This window comes from Diaporthe citri, assembly GCF_014595645.1.
Source record: "Diaporthe citri strain NFHF-8-4 chromosome Unknown scaffold_10, whole genome shotgun sequence".
Lineage (NCBI taxonomy): Eukaryota > Fungi > Ascomycota > Sordariomycetes > Diaporthales > Diaporthaceae > Diaporthe > Diaporthe citri.
Genome location: NW_025064855.1, coordinates 1285340 through 1307142, shown reverse-complemented (window position 1 = coordinate 1307142; position 21803 = coordinate 1285340). Strand labels below are relative to the sequence as shown.

Genomic DNA, 21803 nt, shown 5'->3' with positions numbered 1-21803 from the left:
TTTAGGCCAGGAGAAAATGCTTATCGATAAGGTCGCTTATTGATAAGCTCGCTTATCTCTGGTGAGGGTCCAAATCCCTGCACTCTCCCCGCCATCCAGGTCTCATCTGCTCTTGGCTCTGCGCCAGAGACTTCGCCAGTGTAATTTGCCTCGACTGCCTGAAAGTCTGCGCAACGGCATTTGACCAAAAGTGACAGACATCAGCAATCAGTGCTGGAACCTGAAGTCCAACCTTTTGTTACCTTCGTCCGTGGTGTTTTCAAGGTAATCCAGCCGTTCGTCTTCTGTCAAAGCATTCCATTTCCTGTCTCTTTGTTTGTTCCGGAAAACGTAGTACGCCTTGGTCAGGAAATACAAAACAATATTCATACAGCACACGGCCAAGAGTTGCCTGTTGCCTCGCTTATACAACGGTTTGTCGTCTACCATGAAGGTTGGCACTCATTCCTCTTGATATGCACGTTGCAACTGTAACACGTACCTGCACGGTAAATATTACTACTGATTATTCCACCAGCCCGGACAAACATATTGTAGCATGCAGCAGATACGGTTCTGGATCGAACGGCATTGGAGTTCCGAGAGTTCCATCCAACCTGAATTGGATGTGCGTTGGGATAGATGAGCAACAGAACCAGTACTGCGTACACAGCCCATCTGTTGATAGTCGCCAAGTTGAGGACTACAAGGCAGACGAGCGGTGGAAGCGCCCAAATCTGGCCGATCATAGCCGTGAAAGTAAGCTCGTTCCATATTTCACCCAGGTATGTCAAAATGAGCATCGAGACGACTGCCGCGGTGTTAGAAATGGACAGCTCGTTCAGAGCAGAAGATAAACTTACTGTGCCCAGCATAGTACGGGATGGTCAGCAAATTGGTTTGGAACGTGTCGAAACCAAGCCCCTTGAGAGTCAATGTCAAGTATTGTGTCTGGGGCGTCATGGGAATTTGGAAAGCCAGACCCAGAATGTGTAGGGGCCTGAAAAATTTGTCAATCTAATGCCATAATAGTCTGTTGGAGATCGGTGCATCTTACCAGAGATCGAAGTCTTTCAGATTCTGCCACAGTAGTTTCGGTGTAACCGGTTGCCTGTTGTGCATATTGCTTTTCGATGGATCCTCTCGGAGAACTCTGTTGACGATGATTGTTTGCTCCCTGCGCGAGTAAAATTGTTTAGTTTTGTCGTGGATATGGCTTAATCACAAGGAAAGTACGAACCTCTCATCGAACCAACCTGCCTTTCCCCGGAACCAGCTGGCTGTCTGACATGGCCCTGCAGGCATGAGACCGAAGGCCAGCAGACCGACTAGAAGCGTGAAGAGACCCTGCATACCCAGGTGATGTCAGCCACACAGACATACCAGATCTGGGTTGTGGTTTAAACCCCGAGGGCGTTGTGTTGGGCTAACAGGACTGACCTCGATTAAAAAGAGCCATCTCCATCCAGCCTGACCAGCGACACCTCTCATGTGAAGGAGCCCATAGGCAAAAAGAGCAGAAAGAATATCCGCGATACTCATTCCAGTCCAGAACCACCCCAGTCTGATTGAGAGCTCGTGGTGTTTGTAGAAATAAGATAGATACAGGATGACCTTGGATAAAGTCAGTCGTGGTCTGAATCTCATGATGATGGGCCTTGGTCACTCACGTCAGGGATAAACCCACCCTGCAGCACACCGAGCAGCGCCCTGCAGACAAGGAATGACTCTCGGCCGCTGAGCCAGAATTGTGCCGCAGCTACGAAACTCCACAGAGTCAGTTGCATCGGGATCCATCTATCTGGTCCCATCCACTTCGAAACAAGCTGAGAGGGAAGCTCAGAGCAGAGAAACGCGAGCTTGAATACGGTGTTTCCAAGGTTGTAGTCTGGCTGAGAATTAGCTACCTAGTTTTGGTTCGCATTGTGTAGACTTGATGACGCACCATTCGTTGTGAGGTTCAAGTCACCGAGGAAATTGTCCGTCAAAGCTTGAGAAAGGTTGGCTCGGTCGATCTCCAATGCCATAAACATGACAATTGCCCAAAGCATAATCCTCAGATCGATCTTGCGGATGAGCCTAGTCTCTTCGGCCCATGTCCATCTGGCTGAAGGATCGAAACAGTGGAAATTTTTCCTAGCATGGCTCAGCTTCACGCCAGTGATGAGATGGGGTTTGCTTGAGTGTCACTAACCAGTCTGACCTGGGAAGATATTTCTCTGCAGTATCGGGATCGTCAAACACACTTGGAAGTGTCGCGATGGCATTAGGGTCGTAAGATCTCGACGTTTGTCAAAAGAATCTCTTCGTTTGAACGGGCATTCCCAGGGCCAGCTCAGCGGGGAGAGATGTAGTCGACGTCAAAGGTTCATACTTTCCACTCCCATCGGAGGTAGCTCCCTTTTGAGGGGTCTGACGATTTTTTATGAGGACCGTAGCCATTTTTCTTGGTGTCGGTATAATCGTACTCGGTCAGCATATACACCGGCTGGCAAGAGATAGAATATCACGGCTGTGCCGTGGTCTTTATGCCAAGCAGATGCTCAGCACAACGAACATGCGATGGACCAAGCTTTCCAATGCACAAGTTCTAGAATAGAAGGCCCCCACGCAGGAGTGTGGTTAGCTTAGACCGATGCCTGTTAGCTGAAGTTTATCGATGGCGACGAAAGCCCGCAAAATCACGACGAAGAATAGAATGCGGGCACACTGGCCCAGGCCAGCCACACCTACCCCATAGGCCGATGTCGCCTCCGGATGGTAATCCTGGCTGGAACGAGGGCTGAATCTGGTCTTTCGGCTATCGCTGCCGGGAGGTGTGATCAAAGGTTGCGTGATGTGGCCGCATTGCTTTGCATCGAACTTGACGAGCCAAATCTCATCCGGATCATCGCTGTCGAGTGCGGATCATCACAGTCACAGGCCGTACAACAACGCAAGGAAAGGCTGCAGAAACATCGGCATGATAAGAAATACTTGGTTGTATAATATCAAATCTCGGGGCCTATTAGATATGTCTGCCTTCCTCTGATCTAATTAAGCTGGGACAAGTTCCCGGCCTGACGAGGAAGCAGTGGAGTCACTCCACTTGTCGATACCATCTGTTTGCATCCATCTGAGATACTGCGTCCAGGTTCGTCATGTTATAAGCAAAGAGTAACTGTGCAGTTTATCTGGCGATCAAGTTCCTGACAGTTGTACTCCATCTCACCCAATATGACGAATTGGTGCTTGGCACGATGGCGCGATGGCGCGATGGCCTCCGTGTATGTCGACCTCGCCGGTCCCGTCCACCGAGTCGTCCTCCATGAGGACATGGCCAATTATCCCCGGGTAAATGATAGAGGCGTTGGCATATTGCCGAATTTTGGGAAGCAGTGCGTTATCTCCGCATTCTACGCCACGAGATATCCATCCTAGATATTGCTGGCTCTGATACGAAGGAATTCCCAGCGACTAAGCATCTGTCTGCCTTGCGAGTCTGTAATTACGGCGACATGGCTGCTACTCTCACCCACATACCCCGAAGCAGCGAGCAATTTGATGGCAGTTTATGCAGAGTTTGCTCATTTTCACGAGCTGTGAACCACTTTCATCTTTGTGCCCGGAGCAGCGATTGCCCGCAGTATTCCTGCCACAGTTTTCTTCGTCTAGGTATTGATGCAATGGTCGTCGTGCTTTCTCCTCGTCACACGGCATCGACCCCGCGCGCGGGATGCGCCCACTTCTATTTGGGAGGGTGATCCGGGATGGCTGCATGAACAAGACGAGTTACAGTTTCCGTCATTCGCGAGCCAACTCGAAGCACGAAATTATTAGACTGCCTTCCATCATTATGAGCCAGGAAGCTGATTGCATGTTCGTTAGACCTAGCCTGAGCTGATTCGAGCTCGTCCTCCTGGGCATGTGTATTGACTGCCGGATTTTAGCGATATCCGGGCACCGTCAACTATTCCAAAACGTGTAGCTTTTCCTATAACTTTTGAAATTCTCCAGTACACGTCTCGCCCGAATCGTTCTTGCATACACACTTCGGCGTAGACAAAGCAGTATTTCAAACGCCTACTGCTGATTCCAAGACTGTACTGTACCCTTGTCGACGTTCATACTCAGTTCAATATGGCCCCATCCGCCATCGATGTTGACACGCCTATTCGGTCCAAAGCGGAGCACAAGCAGCCGTTGAAGTTGTCCGGAGCTCTGGAACCCTTTGAGTCCTTTGATGTCACGCCCGTCATTGGTCGGGAGTTCCCAAAAGCCAATCTCGTAGACTGGCTGGACGCAGAGAATTCCGACGAGCTGCTCAGAGACCTCGCCATCACTAGTAGGTTAACTACATGTTTCCGTAGGACAGTTTCAGAGCGCTTACACCAAGCACCTAGTCTCGCAACGTGGGGTGGTATTTTTCCGTGCTCAGGATGGGCTCACCAATGACCTCCAGAAAAAGCTTATCCTGCGGCTCGGAGAACTGACTGGACGGCCGAAGACCTCTGGGCTTCACATACACCCTATCCTCAACGAGTCACGGGAGCTGGGTGGAAACGACAAGGAAATCTCCACAATCAGCTCTGTCCAGCACGGCAAGCTGTACAAACGGGAGACAGCGGATCAGCTCAGCATCAAGAAGCAGTACAGTGCCCAGTGGCATTCCGACATTGCCTTCGAGCCAGTGCCGGCTGATTACACCTCACTGCGCTTAGTGGAGCTCCCCGAGACAGGTGGCGGTAAGTACGACCATGTCTTTCCCGACCGTGGCTTCTATCCATTACCTTCAGGCTTGAAGAGGCTGATCCAGAACAGACACGCTCTGGGCCTCGGGCTATGAGATCTACGACCGCATCAGCGAGCCATACCAGAAGTTCCTGGAAGGGCTGACCGGGACCTTCGCCCAGCCATACTTCAAGGAGGTCGCTGAGAAGAACGGGTTCGAGCTCTACGACAAGCCACGTGGCGCGCCGGAGAACGTCGGACTCGACCTCAAGGCAATCCACCCAATCGTGCGCACCAACCCGGTGACGGGTTGGAAGAGTATCTTCCCCGTCGGAGGCCATGTGAGGTACATCAACGGCGTGACGCAGGAGGAGAGCGACCATCTCCTGCAGTGGTTCCTTGACTTGGTCTACAAGAACCACGACCTGCAGGCTCGCTTGAAGTGGCAGAACAAGAATGACATCGGTTCGTTGCCCTCCACTGCTATTCCAACGAACGACTCTAGACTGACCTGATGGCAGCGATCTGGGACAACCGCAGTGTTTTCCACACTGCAACATTCGACTACAATGGCCTCGGTGACCGATTTGGCAATCGAGCGGTTGGGCTCGGAGAGTACGTTCCCCCTGCGGCCTGAAATTCCCAATTACCTGTCAGCCATGGTTACAACAACAGACATACCTCATGAACACTCGTGAGAATGCTGACATAACGGCAAATAGGAGACCCTACCTTGACCCAGAGAGCTCTTCCCGGCGTGTGGCTTTAGGCATCCCCTTTGTGCAGTAGACAGTTTTCTTTCCAATTTCGTGATGTTCTGGGACTTAATTAGGGGAATTTTAGGCGTCTTCGATATCGGGAAGTTCACAGTTCCCACCATTCAGCAGATCAAAGTTCGAGATCAATTTCTATCGATGAGTCCCTATTCACCGTTTCTTTTTATCAAGTTCCTAGGCGACGTGTAATGTTTGCGTCCGTGTAGGAAGTAGTACAGCATGGCAAAAGCCATGGTTCCACAAAATATGACCGAGTTCCAGTTCATCGTTTCAGGTGTAACATGGGGGGACATCGGGAAGAAAACGAAGAACCAGACCACAAGCAGGAACAAAATCGCACCAATGTTGATGAATAGCCCAAAAGAGCCAAGGGACCACCGGCGATGCGGGAGTGGCCCCTCGAACCGACGAATCACCAGACAGGTGAATGAGATGATGTAAGTGCCTAATAATGCACTGACGGAAAGTGACCCGATGGCGTTGAATGCGACTGTGGAGCCAATGTTGATCAGCGAGAGTATTGCTGTGATCACAAAGGTAGTCAGGACGGCATTGAGAGGTATATTCCAGCCGGGTTTGACGTAGGCAATGAAATTAGAGAAGGGAAGGCCGTTATCTCGTGCAAAAGCCCAAGTTTGACGAGACACCGTAGCGACGGTGGAGATACATGCGGAGGTGATATTGACAACAAGGAGTGCCGTCATGATGGAAGTGCCGGAGTAGCTCTGAGTCCTAATGACTGTCAGTTCTATACCGCAAAGATCAAATCAAGAAAAGTTTCTACAAGACGATCCTGAGGGCAAGGTTCAGTTGATCGGAGCATAGGTGGCTTCGTACTTACACATCATAAAAGACCTGTATAAAAGGAAACCCGGTTGGGGAGTATATGATTTCCTCAACGCTACCCATAGTGAAACAGAATGTAATGATCATGACGAAGCCCATGCTGCCATTCACACCTGCTGCCCACATTATCGCCTTGGGGAGTACTAAGGACGCATTTTTGATCTCCTCGGACATGTGCACTGCCGAATCAGCTCCGATAAGTGTGTAGACTGGGGCGAGAAGACCAACGAAGAAGCTCAAGCCTTTTGTGTCCCATCCACCGAGGTTCAAGAATTCCGTAAAGACTTGGGTTGGGCTGTTGAGTGGTGCCAAGACCCAGAGTGGTATCAGAACGCCAGCAAATCCCAGAACATGGACGCAGAGGACCATGCCTTCGACCATTGGGAGTCTTTTCGCTAGTACTGTGTTGAATATTATGCAGAATGCCGTTATGGCAATGACAAGTAGGGTACCATGCCACCGCTCAATCGGGTACTGTGGGTTGGTGAGGACGAGCAGACCCTGTATCATAGTTCCAGCAAGGAATGCCAGAGAGGTCAGGCCCACTTGCCAGCCAAGTACTGCAACCCATCCAAATGGTGTTCTTTGATCAGCTACTACAAAGTTCATATGAGCTACCCAAAATGACATACCAACTGTGTAACTCAGAAATTTCTGCGTTCGTGCAGGTGCGAATTCAGACACCCAATGGTACTGACACTGCAGTTAGCCAGATCATCCTCTATCGTGATTCGCAGCGACGTCGTACATACCTGACCTCCTGATGTCGGAGAGATCGAGGCCATCTCTGATACCGAGGCAAATACTAATAGATATCCTAGCCACGTTATTAGATAACCCCATACGAGGCCAGCAGGTCCTCCATTGAAAAGTCCATAAAAGCTTGTCCTATGAAACTGTTATCATCAAACATCTCCTCAGCCATCCGGATACGATACTGACATCAGAGATATTTCCCACGTGCTCATCAACGTGCACGCAAATCCCAACGTTGAAATGAAACGAAAGTTGCGCTGTTGTGAGCGGAGTTAGCTTTGTAACTCGGTCTAGATATGGAATTTTAACTGACGTTTAGCTCCTGAGAACGTCCTAACACCGCCATGTCGTGTTCATCTTGCGAATTCCTATCCTCACGGGAGAGACTATGCAATTCCACACCCGTCAGAGGCTTGAAAGCACGCTCTGTCACAAAAGGTTTGCTGGTCATTTTGTTTTTGACTCCTCAGTACACACCAAGGCTGGAATGGCACGTAAAGGAGGGCGAGATGAGCGAATGTGAAGCAAGTGGATGCAATTTAATATGCGTTGCAGGCGAGACTTTTCTATGCTTAACTACAGACATGTGAGAATTCGAGCTAGGAAAGCACCCAGGATCTCCAGGGACCAATACTGGCGTTGGCTGCTGCGCTCCCAAGAATCAAAACCAGGTGAGACACGGACATCAGCGGTAGGTTGAATGTGCCGGACTAGTAACCAAAAGGATAGCTTCCAGGCCCAGCTGTCTAGGTACCTTGAGAAATGAAGGTCTTCGTCGGGGCCTTCATCGCTAATGTCTCATGCGGTGGAACCGCCACTGATATTCTATTGGCAGCCTCGAAGCGCTTGGCTGGAGCTTAGACAGACGGAACTTCGTGCCAATTTCAGCTGGCCACAGAGGAAGCTCGGTGCTGCCCTTGGGCATGGACTGCTTAATCCACTAGTCTCTTATTTACCCAGGTCCTAATTACCTCCTCGCCTACATAACGGGCTCGCTTCCACCTCAAATCGTTGATATCGTGGCTTCTCTCTATGCATTTGGCCGGGTAACACACGAAACAGCACCGGCGCACAGTTCAAGCTTTGTTCGCCACCGCAAGGCCTTTCAAGTTGGTGAGTGACGCAAAGCGAGACATTTCCAGTGCAACGAGGCTGCTTTTCTGCTTGTAAAACCACGTAACTGCACGCTGCGAATGTCTCACGACAGCTCTCCGCCGATCTCCGGAAGCTTTTCAGCTTCTGCGTACGGTTTGCCTCAAGAGACTGCGCTGATGCAAGCCACAATGAGTGAAGACGCAACAGAAATAGTCGGACGTGTCCTCGGATTCCCACATCGAAGTCTTGGCAGCCAAAACAAGCTGCACCACACGTTCGGTCAACTTCGACGACGAAGTGCTCTCGAGACTTGGCAGGCTTTTGCCATCGGAGCCAAATCTCATGGCGCCCTCTACGGCAACTGCGGAGTCATCAACGACTCACACACTACCAGGGCAATCCCCTCCCTTGGCAGCTCTAACGAACACGGACAAGTCTAGTATTGTTGTCATTGCTACATCTCTATGTCTTGTATTCGGCCTTTTTTCCATGGCAATAAGGATTTTCGTGAGACAATACTTCCGTCGAGCTCAATTAGGATGGGATGATGCCGCGTCCATCACTTCAATGGTCGGTTGCCCTCGTTTAACCGACATCGGAACCCCAGACTAACCAAACCCGAGGGGAAAGATCGTCTTGATAATTCAATCCGCATTTATGTTTGTCCAGGTTCGAAACGGATTCGGAAAGACAATTGGACATCTGTCCACAGCAGATGTGGTTCTGTGGCAGCAAGTATGATGCTCTCTTGAAGTCATTGGCCCCGCAGAACATGAAGTGAAGGTAGTTAAGAAAACATACTTACTGTGTCGTTTCAGACTGCCTTCGCATGCGATATCTTATATATTTTCATCCTGTGGTTGACCAAGTGTTCTGTGGCATATCTTTTTATCCGCCTAAGCCCTGACTCGGAGCACGCCACTGCATCCTACATCGTTCTGGGCGGGTCAACTGTCTTGATGATCATTTCGGAATTACTGATAGCAATTCGGTGTGATGGATCAAAACCATGGATAGTTGTTGGAGCAAGATGCAAAGACCTGGTAAGGTTGCTCACCCGTTGTCCTTACTGGCTTTGGAACAAACACCAACCTGGTCTCAGTTCCCACGGTGGCAAGCCATACTGGCCTTTGACGTAACCACGGAGCTTCTATTATTCGGCATATCACTGTACATGCTTCACGGAGTCACGATGAAGATCGCGAAGAAACTTATCGTGTTGACAGCCTTCGCACTTCGCTTACCGTCAGCCAGCCATTCTCCAACACACATTGCCGCCAGATCACTGAAAGTGTTTCTAGGATTATCATCCCAGCCATTCTTCGCCTCCACTGGCTGGGATTCCAATACGAAAGCCCCGACCCGACCCTGGACGGCGTATTGGCCTCGGTCTTCACCCAGATACAACTTTCGTTCGCTATTTTTGCAACCACTTCGCCTATTCTAAGGACCTTCATGAAAGCCTTGAACACTCAGTACGGAGGACCCAATCACATACGAACAACTGTATCTGGTGGCGCGGATCAACCGAGTAAAACGCCAGGGGAGTCCGTATCCATGGCATCCCCCGTGAGTTCAACAAGCCGGACGGAACGAGGATCTACGAGCAAATGGGCTGTGCCACAGACGAGATGGGATAACATTGAGTACAGCGTCCAAGTGACTAGCTCTGACAAGGAAAGCAAAAGTCTACACAGCAATGACAGTAGACAGAGAAGCATCTCCAAAAACACATCATGGGCGGTGGACCATACTCTGCCTGAGGACGCCGGCTGAGGGAAAGTTCTTTAGTTCCAAGATTTGTTGATACCTAGAATTCATGTATAATACGCAAAATACAGGAGAAGGGCGTAGATCCATACCCAAAGGCCCCAGATATATTTCATCCAAAAAAAAGTCTCATACAAGTCCTGCGTACCATTCACTTTCTGCTCATATGCTTGATTTCCTATACTTTACCGACTTCAAGATTCCCTGTGCCAGTTCATAAGGGCTGGGCTGTAAAAATCTTCGATGTACGAGCTGCTACGTGGTTCCTCAACTGAATTGGATATCAGCAGGTAACCTTCATTCACCTGACTATGCCGTCCTATTTTCTTTGGGAGACAATATAAGCCGTTCGGAAGTTTTGAAATCCTAGGGGTAAAAATGGAGAGAAAGGCCGAGTTATGTGTTTTTCATTCATAATTGAGATGCTGCTTAGACCAATAGTTTCAAAGCCAAGCATTTCAGCCAACTGACGATTGACTGAATCAACACGATAATGGACCTCAACAGTTAAGCAAGCATCCATCTCCGCCATCAACCCAACGGCATTTGCCCAAGTCTGCCAATGGTGATGCGGAAAATTCCTCCATACCCGACTCCTTAAAGACCGCGTAGAACTTTGCCTCAGCCTCCTGTACCAACTCGTCATATCCTGGCTTGTCTCTCACGGCGAGATCCATCAACGGGCTCCATTCCGTTCCCACATCGGTAAAGTCCAAGCTAACGACGGGGAAGCCATCCTCAGCGACCAAGCTCTCCGCCAAGGAATCCAACCAGGGATCGCTGCTCGCCTGGTCAACATGTTCCTTGAGGCTCCAGTGGACCTCCGTCAGCGGTTCCAACCCGTTGCGCACGCGATTCTGCAGGTACTGCCCCTCGACGACTGAATAGTTGGCGCCCTTTGCAGACGGCCAGCTGACGGCCTTGACGCTGGGCAGCCGCGGCAGGAAGTGGTACGTCCCGTCTCCCCAGCGCTGGAACACGTTGACCGAGTCCGGCCAGGCGACCGTGCGGTTGGTCTTCCTCCCCAGCGCCAGGGCGAACGCGACCTGCTTTTGCACCGCGTCGGACGTGCCGCTGATCTCGACGGGCCGCAGCAGCGGCGGGGGCTCGCTGTAGTAGCCGTGGAGGTCGCCGAAGCCGCTGTAGTACAGCCCGAAGTACTCCTTGAGGTCGTGCTGGACGCAGGTGTAGTGGATCGCGGCCGCCGTGTCTATGTACTCGTCGGTGGCCGTCTGGTTGCCGAAGAGGTCCGGGCTCCACAGCTCCTTCATGAAGTTCCTGAAGTACTTCAGCTCGACCATGTGTATGCGGAGCGGCGGTATGCGTGATGTGCTTGTTTCATTCGTGCCTGCGGCGATCTCTGCGGCGAGTTTGGCTTGATTGTCTAGTATGCCATCTTTTACGTTGTTCATCACGAGCTGATCCCACTTATCCGTTCTGGTCTGTATCCAGTGTGCAAAGCTCAACCGGAAGAACATTTGCGTAGCAGGCGTTGGCCGTGCAAAATACCAGCCGATGTTGAGCTCATTTGGCGCATTGTCGGACTGAAATTGAAGATCCCATGTCTTGTTCGACAGGGGAAGCATCGCGCTGAATGGGTCGCGGGAGCCGGTGAAGAAGACGTCGGCGTCAAGGAAAACGAAGTCATATCCGTTCTCGGAAAGATTCAGGTTGGCCATGAACTAGACCGCGCACCCAATCAGCAAAACTATCCATCTCATAGAGACGATCTCAGATTTATGAAGAAGCGTACCTTGAACAGCGCCACGGCGTGCATCGCCGCGTCATCGCCCAGCAGATATCCCGGGTAGGGGTTCAGGAGCTCAGGATCCTTGGCGCACGCTTCATCTAAGCACAAGACGACGAGGTCACGATCATATCCCCACTTTCCTAGGCGTTGCTGCGTCGCATGCAAGACGTGAAGATATGACGAGTCCGCAATCGTTACAATTGGCACTGCCTTGCCTGGCATCAACCCCCTCTTCATGAGCCACTTGTGTAAGGACAACGTAGCGTCATTGTCGTTCTCGCCGTCGATATCTTCGTCGTTTCCTTTATCCTCCTCTTCCTGGTCCACGTCACCTTCAGAGGAGCCGGAATGATGGCTCTCGGTATCAGGTTCTGTTGTAGGATGCGACTCAGCTGGTGGCTTCTTGTATGATTCGGGGGGCGTGTCATCGGGATAATCATTTGCTCTAGCTTCACCCCATTTAATTCCGGGTATTCGCGAGCCTTCGGTCCAATCTGCCTTTACTGAAGGGATGAATGAGTATTTGTCGGATACTAGTTGCGCGACAAAGTAGACTAGACAAATGAGCGTGAAAGCTAGACAGGTCCGGGTACCAATCATGATGTTCAGGATTGGTCGATGCCAGTGTGTTGCGCGGTCGGGAATTTCAGGAGAAGGTCGCAGGCTCAAGAAGGGCAGGTAAAGGGTCTTCCAACAAAGAAAATTTTCACACAATGCTGCCACAACTGTCGAGCAGATGCGGTACGCCAGCGTCTGAAATGAGGCGGCCAAAGTTCAGTTTCGTTCAGAACACGTTAGCCCTCATTCCAATGTGTTAGCTTTCATTCCCCTGAAACTCTGTTGCGACTATATGAATACTAAGATACGATGACCACCAATCACTGGGAAACTCTGTTGCTTCAAAAACACGTGTCTCATTGCCACGGTGGAACCGTGTTCTGAGCTGGTGCAGTCTCTGAGACATGATCCCGAGGGCACGTCGACAGTAGTATAGAGTTAGTGTGCAGAAGGGCATGCTAGCCTCTCGATGAGGCGACTGCTTTTTCTCCATATCAATGGCTGCGTACCCTAGTAGCTAAGCCGAACGATATGATGCTAGGGTTTAATGGTATGAGCTACACAGTAGACACTGGCATAGTCTTAGAAACTCGGTTGCCCCTAGTTGAATATGTGACAGTGGTGTTGGCGGATGGCTGCTCCTCAGCTCCCTTGGTGCATCAGCAGCTGAGAACTTGTCTCAAATGAGCTCTGTCGATCGACCGCACTAGGGACTGTCTGCATGTTGGCAATCGACGTCTGTCTCTGAGAAGCTTTGAACTCAGCAAGGCCCGCTGCAATCATTTTGTCTGACTAAATACGTGGTCTAGTTGCTCTAGTCAGACATGATAAGACCAAACCATGGTACACGTTGGACCACCAGGTTCTGCTACATCCTGCCATCATCTCCCTTCTCCTCAACTTTGAACAAATTCAACTCCAGCTTTGCGTGAGCTTCGTTTGCGTTTGCCGCGGCCTCGGGTTTCATGAGAACCTGGTTGCTTTCGTTCTCAGAGCCCACTGGTACTTTGGCGAACAAATCGGCGGACCACCGCACGGTGGTGTAGGTCAGCCATATCGTCGCTGCGATCACCGCCGTTGGAAGTAATGCTGTACTCAAGAATATGATTGTAAGGGACATCAAGAGTGACCAGAAGCAGGCTGTGGCGACAAGGCCAAGAATTGCGGCCGTGAGAATGGGCAGGACAAGTACAGCCAGGCCGAGGACGATAACTGACTATGCGTATAAAAAGCCGTTTGTTAGTAATATTGAGACACAATCCAGCCGTCCCGTAATGGATAATTGAGGCTTACAAAAGTAAGTGGCTGATCGTGCGCAAATCTACTAATTTTCTCGAAGGCTTCATTGCGCCCTTCCGGGCTCACGACGCGGTCGGCTTGGCGACGTATAAAGTTGAGGCCGCTCTTGAAAACACCATCCTCGGCCATTCTTTCGAATCACGCGCTCGCTTCAATGCCTGAGGAGAACCCTTGAGATTTTACCTTGCATCACTGTTGCAGAATTGAAGTGGTGTCGACGGCAGAGCACCTTGGAGACAGCGAATTCTGTCTCGTCGGCTTGTTTCATCCGATCAAGGCGCGATGCAATGACGTCCTATAATCGTATTCACGGATCCAGTTACTAGACCCGCTAAACGAACCTTAAGTTTAAGGTCATGCAATCGATAGAAGAAAAGAAAACGATGAATTAGAGGAGGCATTTTGCATCCTCTATGGGATAGGGACAGCATCATGGCATGGTCGAATGTCGGCGGGATAGGAAGCGGTGTTCGAAAGCCGTGGAGGACACAGCTGGTAGTGATACTAGGGAAGCTACAGGGAGAGAAACAATACGGCTTGCGAGTGCCACAACATCATGTGAATGGCAACCTGATCCTCGACACTGGTCCTATTTCATTGGAAGACTCGCAGGCTACCATAACAGACTCAACACGGTTTGTCCGTATCCCACCACCATTTTCAAAAGTGAGCTCTGAAGATAGAGAATGTACCTGTTAGCGCGTCAAATGTGTGCAGAACATCTACTCGACTCACTGTCGTCTTTTCCGAGTGTTTCCTGAATTCCAACTTCTCCAATGTGATCTCCCATTTGCTCTCCCATGTGCTGTCCCATGTGCAATTGCCGTCCATCGACCACCTCAGGTAATCAACTTGATCACCGTTCTTGTCGCTGCCAAATTCGAGAAGGTAGTACTCAGCGGGATAGAATTGACTGCCTAGGGCCCGCCTTACCATCTCTTCTGGCGCCATGAGCCATGAGAAGACATCGTAGTGATAGTGACGCAGCTCATGGGATTGCGAATCCAAACCTTGCCACTTCATTTGTAGGGTCCCGGTATCAGAAACCGCGATATCGATGAAGAAGTTGTGAAGCTCGTTCCAGAATCGACCTTCATAGGAGGGCAGCGGCCGAGCGTGTGTACCTGGGATGTGGAAAAACTCTAGTTCAGCCTTCACATCGCCGATGGACCCTCTCGCTCTTGCATTGAACTGTCGTGATATATCAACGTAGTCATTCGGCTCTGGGGGTTGTAAAAGTGTTTCGAGTAACAGTTGACCGATGAAGTCGGCCGTGTCAACGAAACCCAGTGAATTCTGAAGGACGACCACCCCAGCTTTGACTTCTGGCATGAGCCAGACTCCTGACGAAGACCCCGGCATGCAGCCCTGATTGTAGAGCACTAAATGGGACGGGCTGCCTCTGCCGACGATGATTCCTCCACTCGGCACATTTGCTGACATTCTACCAAGTGGACCAGGGAGTTCGGCGCGAACCCAACCCAGCCCGTAACCCTGTTCTCGAAGCGATGGCCCTGGTAGGCTCGCATGGCTTGTTGTGAGCATGCGACAGTATTTGAAAGGATATGATCCAATGGAGTCATAGAGTGATGCGTAGTGGACAGGAACTTCTTCCATGAAGGCCTTGTAGAAGATGAGCATGTCGTGGAGAGTCGACTTGACGCCGCCAACTGCTGTCATGATGGTATCATTGCCACGAAACGGACGGCCTACTTCTACTGGAGACAAATCTGGAAGCATTCCGTAGGATTTAGCCTGGTTGTCATCAGACTCTGACCACGAAGTACTTGTCCTTTTCATGCCCAGTGGTGTAAAGAAGCGCTTCTCAAACAGGTCGCTGATTGTTCTCCCCGTGGCCCTCTCAAGAACTTGTCCAACGAGTTCGTAGTTCCAGTTGCTGTACTCGAATGAAGTCCTGAATGGCTCGGTCATTTTCAATGAAGCAAACGTCCTGGCAGCTTCAGATCTGGGCAGATAGATTTCATTGTCAGCACCTAGCCATATGTCGTTTATGTTAGTCACTCCAACACGGTGTGACAGGAGGTCAACGAGAGTGCTCTCGACTCTTAAGTCGGTAGAAAGGCCAGGAAGCTCCGGCAACCACGTTCGAATCGGTTGGCGCCAGCTTAGTCTCTCAGTACCTTGGCTTCTGAGGACCTCTGCGGCGGCAAGGGCAGACAGAATGCCCTTGGTCAGTGAGTTGATATTGTATCTCGTGTGGTCGTTGGGGGGCAATTTGTTCTCGACATCACGGTAGCCCAAATGATAGGTCTCGGTAGTATTAGAATTTCCGTCGATGATGCCAATCGATATGCCTGGGACTCCGGCGAGAGCCATGATATTCTCAACAGTCGGCAGAGCCCCGGCGATCTTCTCGAAGTGGGCCCTAACAGCCAAGAGGTAAGTAACCAGTCAAGTAGCTAGAAAGCGACATCGAGACTTGCATTTTGTTTGCGGTATCACATTTATCCTGATTCACAGGCAACAAGATGTGGTGGGCCGAGTAGCTGGTGGAGGTTGGCTGCTCTTGGGTGAGCGATAGCGAGTTAAGTGAGCGGTAGTACTAGTAGCCCCTTGAGCAACCGGAGATGGTCGAGGATGATACAAATCCACACGCCAGAAAGCCTCGTAGTATATCTTTGGACTGTGTAATAAGATGTGTCAGTGGGATAGAGCACTTTCAGGAGGGGTTTCGTGACGTGGGGCGGGTCGGAATGAAGCCCTGTCCGAGCTGGGCTGACGGTTACACAGGCTGCCTGATTGACTGATCACCTGAGGCAACCAACCGACCAGGGTAAACAGGTTGGGTACAGAGTTTGTCAGATTTGATGCAGCCAAGAAACATAGGCATGGGCTCAGCTGCAAGCAAGTATTGCCCATTGTAGCTGGGCACCTGGGCAAAGAGCTCCTCTGGAGTTTGGAGGGCACAGCTTGGGTAGACATGCAGCCAGCTCCCGCCCTGCCCAGGTGCATTTGCAGGCCGAAACCCTGAAGACACTTATAAGCAAGGCATAAGAAGCCAAAATGGACGAGTTCACGCACCGCAAGTAGGTTGCCTTAAGCACAGATGATCTGGGTCTTTCACATACCATAGCCCCCCACGTTGCGAGATACCCCACAATGCAAGACAGCCAAATTTTCCCATGCCCACATAAATAATATAATTTTACTTATATATTTCATAATAACCGCTAAAGCTATTTGACAACTATCTATATATATTCATGACTCTGTTCCGAAGCGATTTGATGGCGATTCTTTCCTTCATCCACCCCTTCTTCGTAGCGTTGAACTGCCAGCCCTCGTAGTCTTCATGGACGATGGGAAACCACTATTGCTATATGCTTAGTCTCTTGAAGATAATAAGAGGAACGAGAGGCTTGCCCATAGCGAAGATACACTCGAGGAAGGAGGTCTACGCTCTCAAATTAAAGTGTTTCTTCAGAAGAGCACTACCCTTCGAATAACCGAGGGTCAAAGTCTTCTCCAATTTACACTCCATCAGTCCGCCCTCATCAGCATTCCAGCGGTGGGCTGACTTAATCACCTTCACGACTAACAGCTAGAGGAGGGCAAACCACGATCCAACGTTCTTTGTTATAGCTGGCCTCAGACGTTTTACCTTAACGCACTAGTACTTACGCCATCAAAGTTGAGGCTGACTAAGGAAGAAGGTCCTCAGCCACTTCCTCCCAAGGGAAGGGTGGTCTTCGCCAGGGAAGGCCAGCCTTGCCGCGAGGGACCTCGTTTCCCAGCGGGTCAACGCCAGCCCGAGGCTGCTCTGATTAATGGGTACGTTACCACACAGGCCCCGTGGGGACTGGCTTGAAAATCAGCGAATCGCACTGTATTATACACTCGCGTCGTCTGGCGCATTCACGTATAGAGCTGGAAAATGGCTAGCGTATCCATAAATAGCAGCGGTGTTTGAGGTCTAAAGTAGAATTCTCTTTTGCTTGAGGAAACAATTCAACTCATTCCATCCCAGGTGGGCAGCTTCTCTTCCACTGATGGTTAGCGGTGCAGTCGTGTTACCAAATCGACAAGGAAGGAACGATTGAGGTTACTACCCTGGGCTTGAATGCTACGCCGGCAGAGGGCATTCACATATTCACACATGTGCAGGTTCCTCAGCCGAATCGACTCCTGGGGATCTTATCCACGACACTATCATCAACGCACTGGCAGTCAACCCATCATACATGCAATACTTTGAATGTGGGTGACATCTTTCTCCTGCCTCATTCGTATTCGTTTCTTTCCCGTGGAAAGTTGCGATACCTCAAGCCTCGCCATACCGGACAGGACGGTGGCGCCCGTCTCAGGTCCATCCCCACCCTTCCAGCAGAGACATTTATTTCATGGCTGGCGAATCTGCACATACCGTCATTTTACAACCCTCAATTCCGGCCGCACCCCGCAGTAAGTAACGCCACTCGGAGTACAATTATCCACGCTCACTGCAGAAACAGGGCACGCAAGTTACACGGCATCCATACCCAACACCCCTCAGCCAACATGGACCATCTCCACGATCTAGATCCTCAAGCCATTGGCGCGGGGTGTGACCGTGAGCAGGCAGTGACTTCGCAGGAGTCGAGTACAATCCGAATTCACCCGGCGCCGAGGTACAAAAAGTAGTCGATCCCACCTCTGAGGCAAAGACGAGACTTCTACCAACAATTTCAGCACAGTGATCAACTTCGGAGGCAGAGACCGACGACGGAAAAGAGAGCCGCCATGGGCATCTTCAGCGCCTTCCTCCCAGCGTACTCCTCTAGACGTGGGCAATTTCAACACACCCCGCTGTCCGGGACCGGAGAACCACGCACCAGAATCATCGAGGTCTTGCCTGCGAAGACAGAGTCCGCACCTATCAAGACCAGGCTGAGAGAAGCTCCTGTGGACAACCCCCCGCAGCCATATGATGCAGTATCATATAGGTGGGATGATCAGAAGCCAAAGCGAACGATTCAGTGCAATGCCAAGCTCCTGGAAGTGACAGCGAATGCCGAGGGAGCCATTCGAGGACTACGCGACCGATCTGGAAGTATATATCTTTGGATCGATGCTATTTGCATTATGCAAGAACAGTCTGGCGCCGCGTCCGACAAGAAGCGCCAGATCGAAGAGGACAAGGAGCGCCAGATCAATTGTATGGCCGATATCTACCGGAATGCTGCAAGAGTTGTGGTCTGGCTACCCGACATGCCCCTTGAAAATAATGTCTCAGTCCTAAGAAGCGCCTCTCATTCTTACTGGAGCCGTGTCTGGACCTATCAGGAGTTCACCTTGAATCCGAGATGTTTCATCCACTTGGGAGACGGCAAACACGCCGGGATTTCCAAGACGGACTTCATCAAGCATTTTCGGGACCCGGTCTACGGGGCAAGTATTGCCCAAAACACCATTCACCTTGCGCGAGCTACCACGTGGGGAAATCCAATATCGTATGAGTCCGAAATTTTTGACTCGCTACCACACCTCAATTGCACTGACGACCATGATCGCGTCTACGCCCTCAAGTCTGTCTACCCGGAGCTTCTTGGACAAGTGACCATCGATTATAAACGCACTCTTGCAGAGACGTACACCGACGCAGCTGTGTGCATCATTGCCGCTACTGGGTCGTTATCAATTCTGTCTTTCGCCGGACAAAGTGATGGGACGACAAAAAATTGCCCCTCTTGGGTGCCCGACTTGACCAGAAAAAGAGCTGCGATGACAGTCGGCGGACCTCAAATGAGATATTTGTACCTCTCCGGCGCCTTGAATTCGAGGCCTTTGTTGCAATTAAACGAGCGGGGGATAGCGCTACGCGCGACACCGCGAATGAGCGCAGGCTTCAACACCACGATCAAGCCGGCGCGCGATGAATGTTTGCTGAGGGTTAGAGCAGTAGTCTTGGACACAGTGCGCCATGTGAGTGAATTATTTCAGGAGCAGGCCGCGGAACCGGATTTCAAGACCAAACCTGTCGAGAGTGCGCAGAATCGCAGCATCCGAGACAGCTTCCTCGGGTTGTGCGTAGAGAATTTTGGGAATCTCGTTGTGAGAGAGCAGTTCCTGCGGCTTCTGAGCTTTTTTGTGATCAGTCTGTCATGCGATCAGATATCGATAACAGCCGAGCTAGACTCTGGAATTCCAGAGGGGCAAAGTCCGGGTAAAGATGAGGGCGTGGCTGCCGGAGGCGGATTGCAGGCCTGGATCGATGCTTGTTGCTCTGAAGAAGATCTCCCCCACAGTGAACACGATAAAGCGTTAATCCGCGCGATGAAAGCCTGGGTTGATGCTCGTGTTTCTGCGACTGGCGAATCCGAAGCATGGGAACGGACCTTGACCCTGGGACCTGAAAGAGGGGCAGATCCGCTGGCAAGCGTTGTACAGACTTTTCGCATGATCACTGCTCAACAACGCCTCTTAATGACTAAGGACCGGGTCATGGGCATCTGCCAATATGTCCAGCCTGAAGACCAGATCGCGCTTGTCGAAGGCTGCGACAAGCCTTTTGTCTTGCGCAAGGTCACGAACAACCCCGAGGATCCAGAGTATCGGCTCGTTGGAGAGACCTTCTTGAATGGTGTCTTGGACGGACAGAGGTGGCCAAAGGATAAGGGGGATGTCATTGAAATTTGCTTAATTTAGTCGTGTGCCAAAGTCAGTCGTTTTTACGATTGAGCAGCCACCCGGATGACAACCTTCTCATAATGCGATCCCTCATACAGGAATTTAAGCGCATCCTTCGCTTGACCAGACTCAAACACGCGATCAATAACCAGCTTGATGCCGTGCTTGGTATAAAACCCGCACAACTCCTTAAATCGGTCCCCTCAAAGCTTTAGGAGACACTAGGATGAGATCGTACTATAATAAAGCTGGAATGTAGTTTCAGTGAGGGTGGTGGCTTGGAGAGCTGACAGTAGCTGGAAACACGCGAAGCTGCATGCTTGATGCTATCATCTTCCCCCCTCATGCCTCATCATAGTCATGAATTTGTGTTTGTCCAAAATTCGCTTGTCCATCGTTAAAGGGTTTTGGGGAGACTATTCTGCTGTGCGAAATTATTCTGTACAAAAAGAGAGGGTGTGGAGGAAGGCACTTTCTAAGCCACATAACGTGAGTTTCACGACGACGAATCACCCTCCGACTCATCCTCCCACTCACAAAAGCTTTGGACAATTTAGTATTACGCAACATTCAAGCCACCCGTCAGCGATATGCTGAAGACAGGTTGAGTTGGGCCTGGTAAAGAGGGTGTTGGCAGGGGTATTTGTGCAGGGATCTTTGTGCATGCCAAGCTGACCACATTTGTACCACATTAATACCTATGCGAATGTTACAGATCAAGGGCCAGCCTCATGGCCCCACCTGCGTAATGTAAGGCAGGAAGGATGGGAAGTTGCTGTCTATATAATGATGTGTTTTTCTTCCCCCTTGAGAAATTGATCTTGATGATACGTTGACCGGTATGTCACCGTTCTAACCCTATTTCTGCTCTTCCAAAATCTTTTCCTCCTCATCTTTTTCTAGCACATCATGTATTGCGGTTACTGCAGCAAACGAAGGCAGAACCGTCACATTGGTGACGACTACCGGTCCAACTTTTGTCAAGCCTGCCGCAAGGCGGGTCACGACTCCGTGCGGTACTGCAAGTTTTGCGGATGGTTAGTGGGGGAGGAGAACAATGGTTGTGCACATCATATACGAGGACCAGTCAGTAAGTATCACTGTATCAGGAGCTCCGATGGAGCGGAGGTGTACGTACTGACTCAACCTTCCTGCTCGAATAGTGAGTATTTCAAGCGGCAGTGATGGCAGTGACGATGCCTCCTTCGACGCGAACGACAGCAGCGACGAAGTTGGTGGAGATGAGGACCAAGATATGGACGACGCCGGTGATGAAGAAGAAACCGATATGCGATCTCTTTCGGCGTCGCCTAGTCCTCTCTCGTGGAGTTCATCACGGGTCTCGATCCAGCTGCAGCGCGTCAAGTGTAACGTCTGCAACTTCTGGTTCGACGATGCCGAAGAGCTGGAGACACACAAAGACACGTATGGCGCTTCGTGCTGCGAGCACGGTGTGTGTTTTCCTCAGGACGACTTGTACGACCACGCGCGAGAATACGTCCACAAACGATGCTTCGTCCCAGGCTGCAATTCGGCCTTTGCAAAGCATGACCACTCGGACGATGAGAAGGTCGAGGACCATATTTATTACACACATGCTAGGCGGCCGTAAGGTGATATGGATGGCTGAGGGGTTG

The 21803-nt window shown here is 50.7% G+C and overlaps 6 protein-coding genes across 6 annotated transcripts; 2 read left to right on the top strand and 4 right to left on the bottom strand.

The window, feature by feature from the left end:
- Positions 1-20: 20 nt before the first annotated feature.
- Positions 21-1101, bottom strand: INS49_003557 (uncharacterized protein; the record flags this gene model as incomplete). Its single annotated transcript, XM_043164351.1, has 5 exons — positions 21-166; positions 243-422; positions 482-790; positions 843-979; positions 1037-1101. The coding sequence occupies 5 exons, from the start codon at positions 1099-1101 to the stop codon at positions 21-23; spliced, it is 837 nt and encodes a 278-aa protein (XP_043019116.1).
- Positions 1102-4098: 2997 nt separating this feature from the next.
- INS49_003556 (uncharacterized protein) lies at positions 4099-5478 on the top strand (the record flags this gene model as incomplete). Its single annotated transcript, XM_043164350.1, has 5 exons — positions 4099-4303; positions 4362-4703; positions 4780-5154; positions 5211-5304; positions 5412-5478. The coding sequence occupies 5 exons, from the start codon at positions 4099-4101 to the stop codon at positions 5476-5478; spliced, it is 1083 nt and encodes a 360-aa protein (XP_043019115.1).
- A 133-nt stretch (positions 5479-5611) lies between these two features.
- On the bottom strand, positions 5612-7096 carry INS49_003555 (uncharacterized protein; the record flags this gene model as incomplete). The annotated part of the gene is made up of 4 exons (XM_043164349.1): positions 5612-6197; positions 6307-6871; positions 6944-7004; positions 7064-7096. The coding sequence occupies 4 exons, from the start codon at positions 7094-7096 to the stop codon at positions 5612-5614; spliced, it is 1245 nt and encodes a 414-aa protein (XP_043019114.1).
- Positions 7097-10432: 3336 nt separating this feature from the next.
- On the bottom strand, positions 10433-12282 carry INS49_003554 (uncharacterized protein; the record flags this gene model as incomplete). Its single annotated transcript, XM_043164348.1, has 2 exons — positions 10433-11614; positions 11686-12282. The coding sequence occupies 2 exons, from the start codon at positions 12280-12282 to the stop codon at positions 10433-10435; spliced, it is 1779 nt and encodes a 592-aa protein (XP_043019113.1).
- Positions 12283-13108: 826 nt separating this feature from the next.
- INS49_003553 (uncharacterized protein) lies at positions 13109-15876 on the bottom strand (the record flags this gene model as incomplete). Its single annotated transcript, XM_043164347.1, has 3 exons — positions 13109-13456; positions 14275-15533; positions 15681-15876. The coding sequence occupies 3 exons, from the start codon at positions 15874-15876 to the stop codon at positions 13109-13111; spliced, it is 1803 nt and encodes a 600-aa protein (XP_043019112.1).
- A 2403-nt stretch (positions 15877-18279) lies between these two features.
- Positions 18280-21778, top strand: INS49_003552 (uncharacterized protein; the record flags this gene model as incomplete). Its single annotated transcript, XM_043164346.1, has 2 exons — positions 18280-20119; positions 21330-21778. The coding sequence occupies 2 exons, from the start codon at positions 18280-18282 to the stop codon at positions 21776-21778; spliced, it is 2289 nt and encodes a 762-aa protein (XP_043019111.1).
- Between the last annotated feature and the right edge of the window lie 25 nt (positions 21779-21803).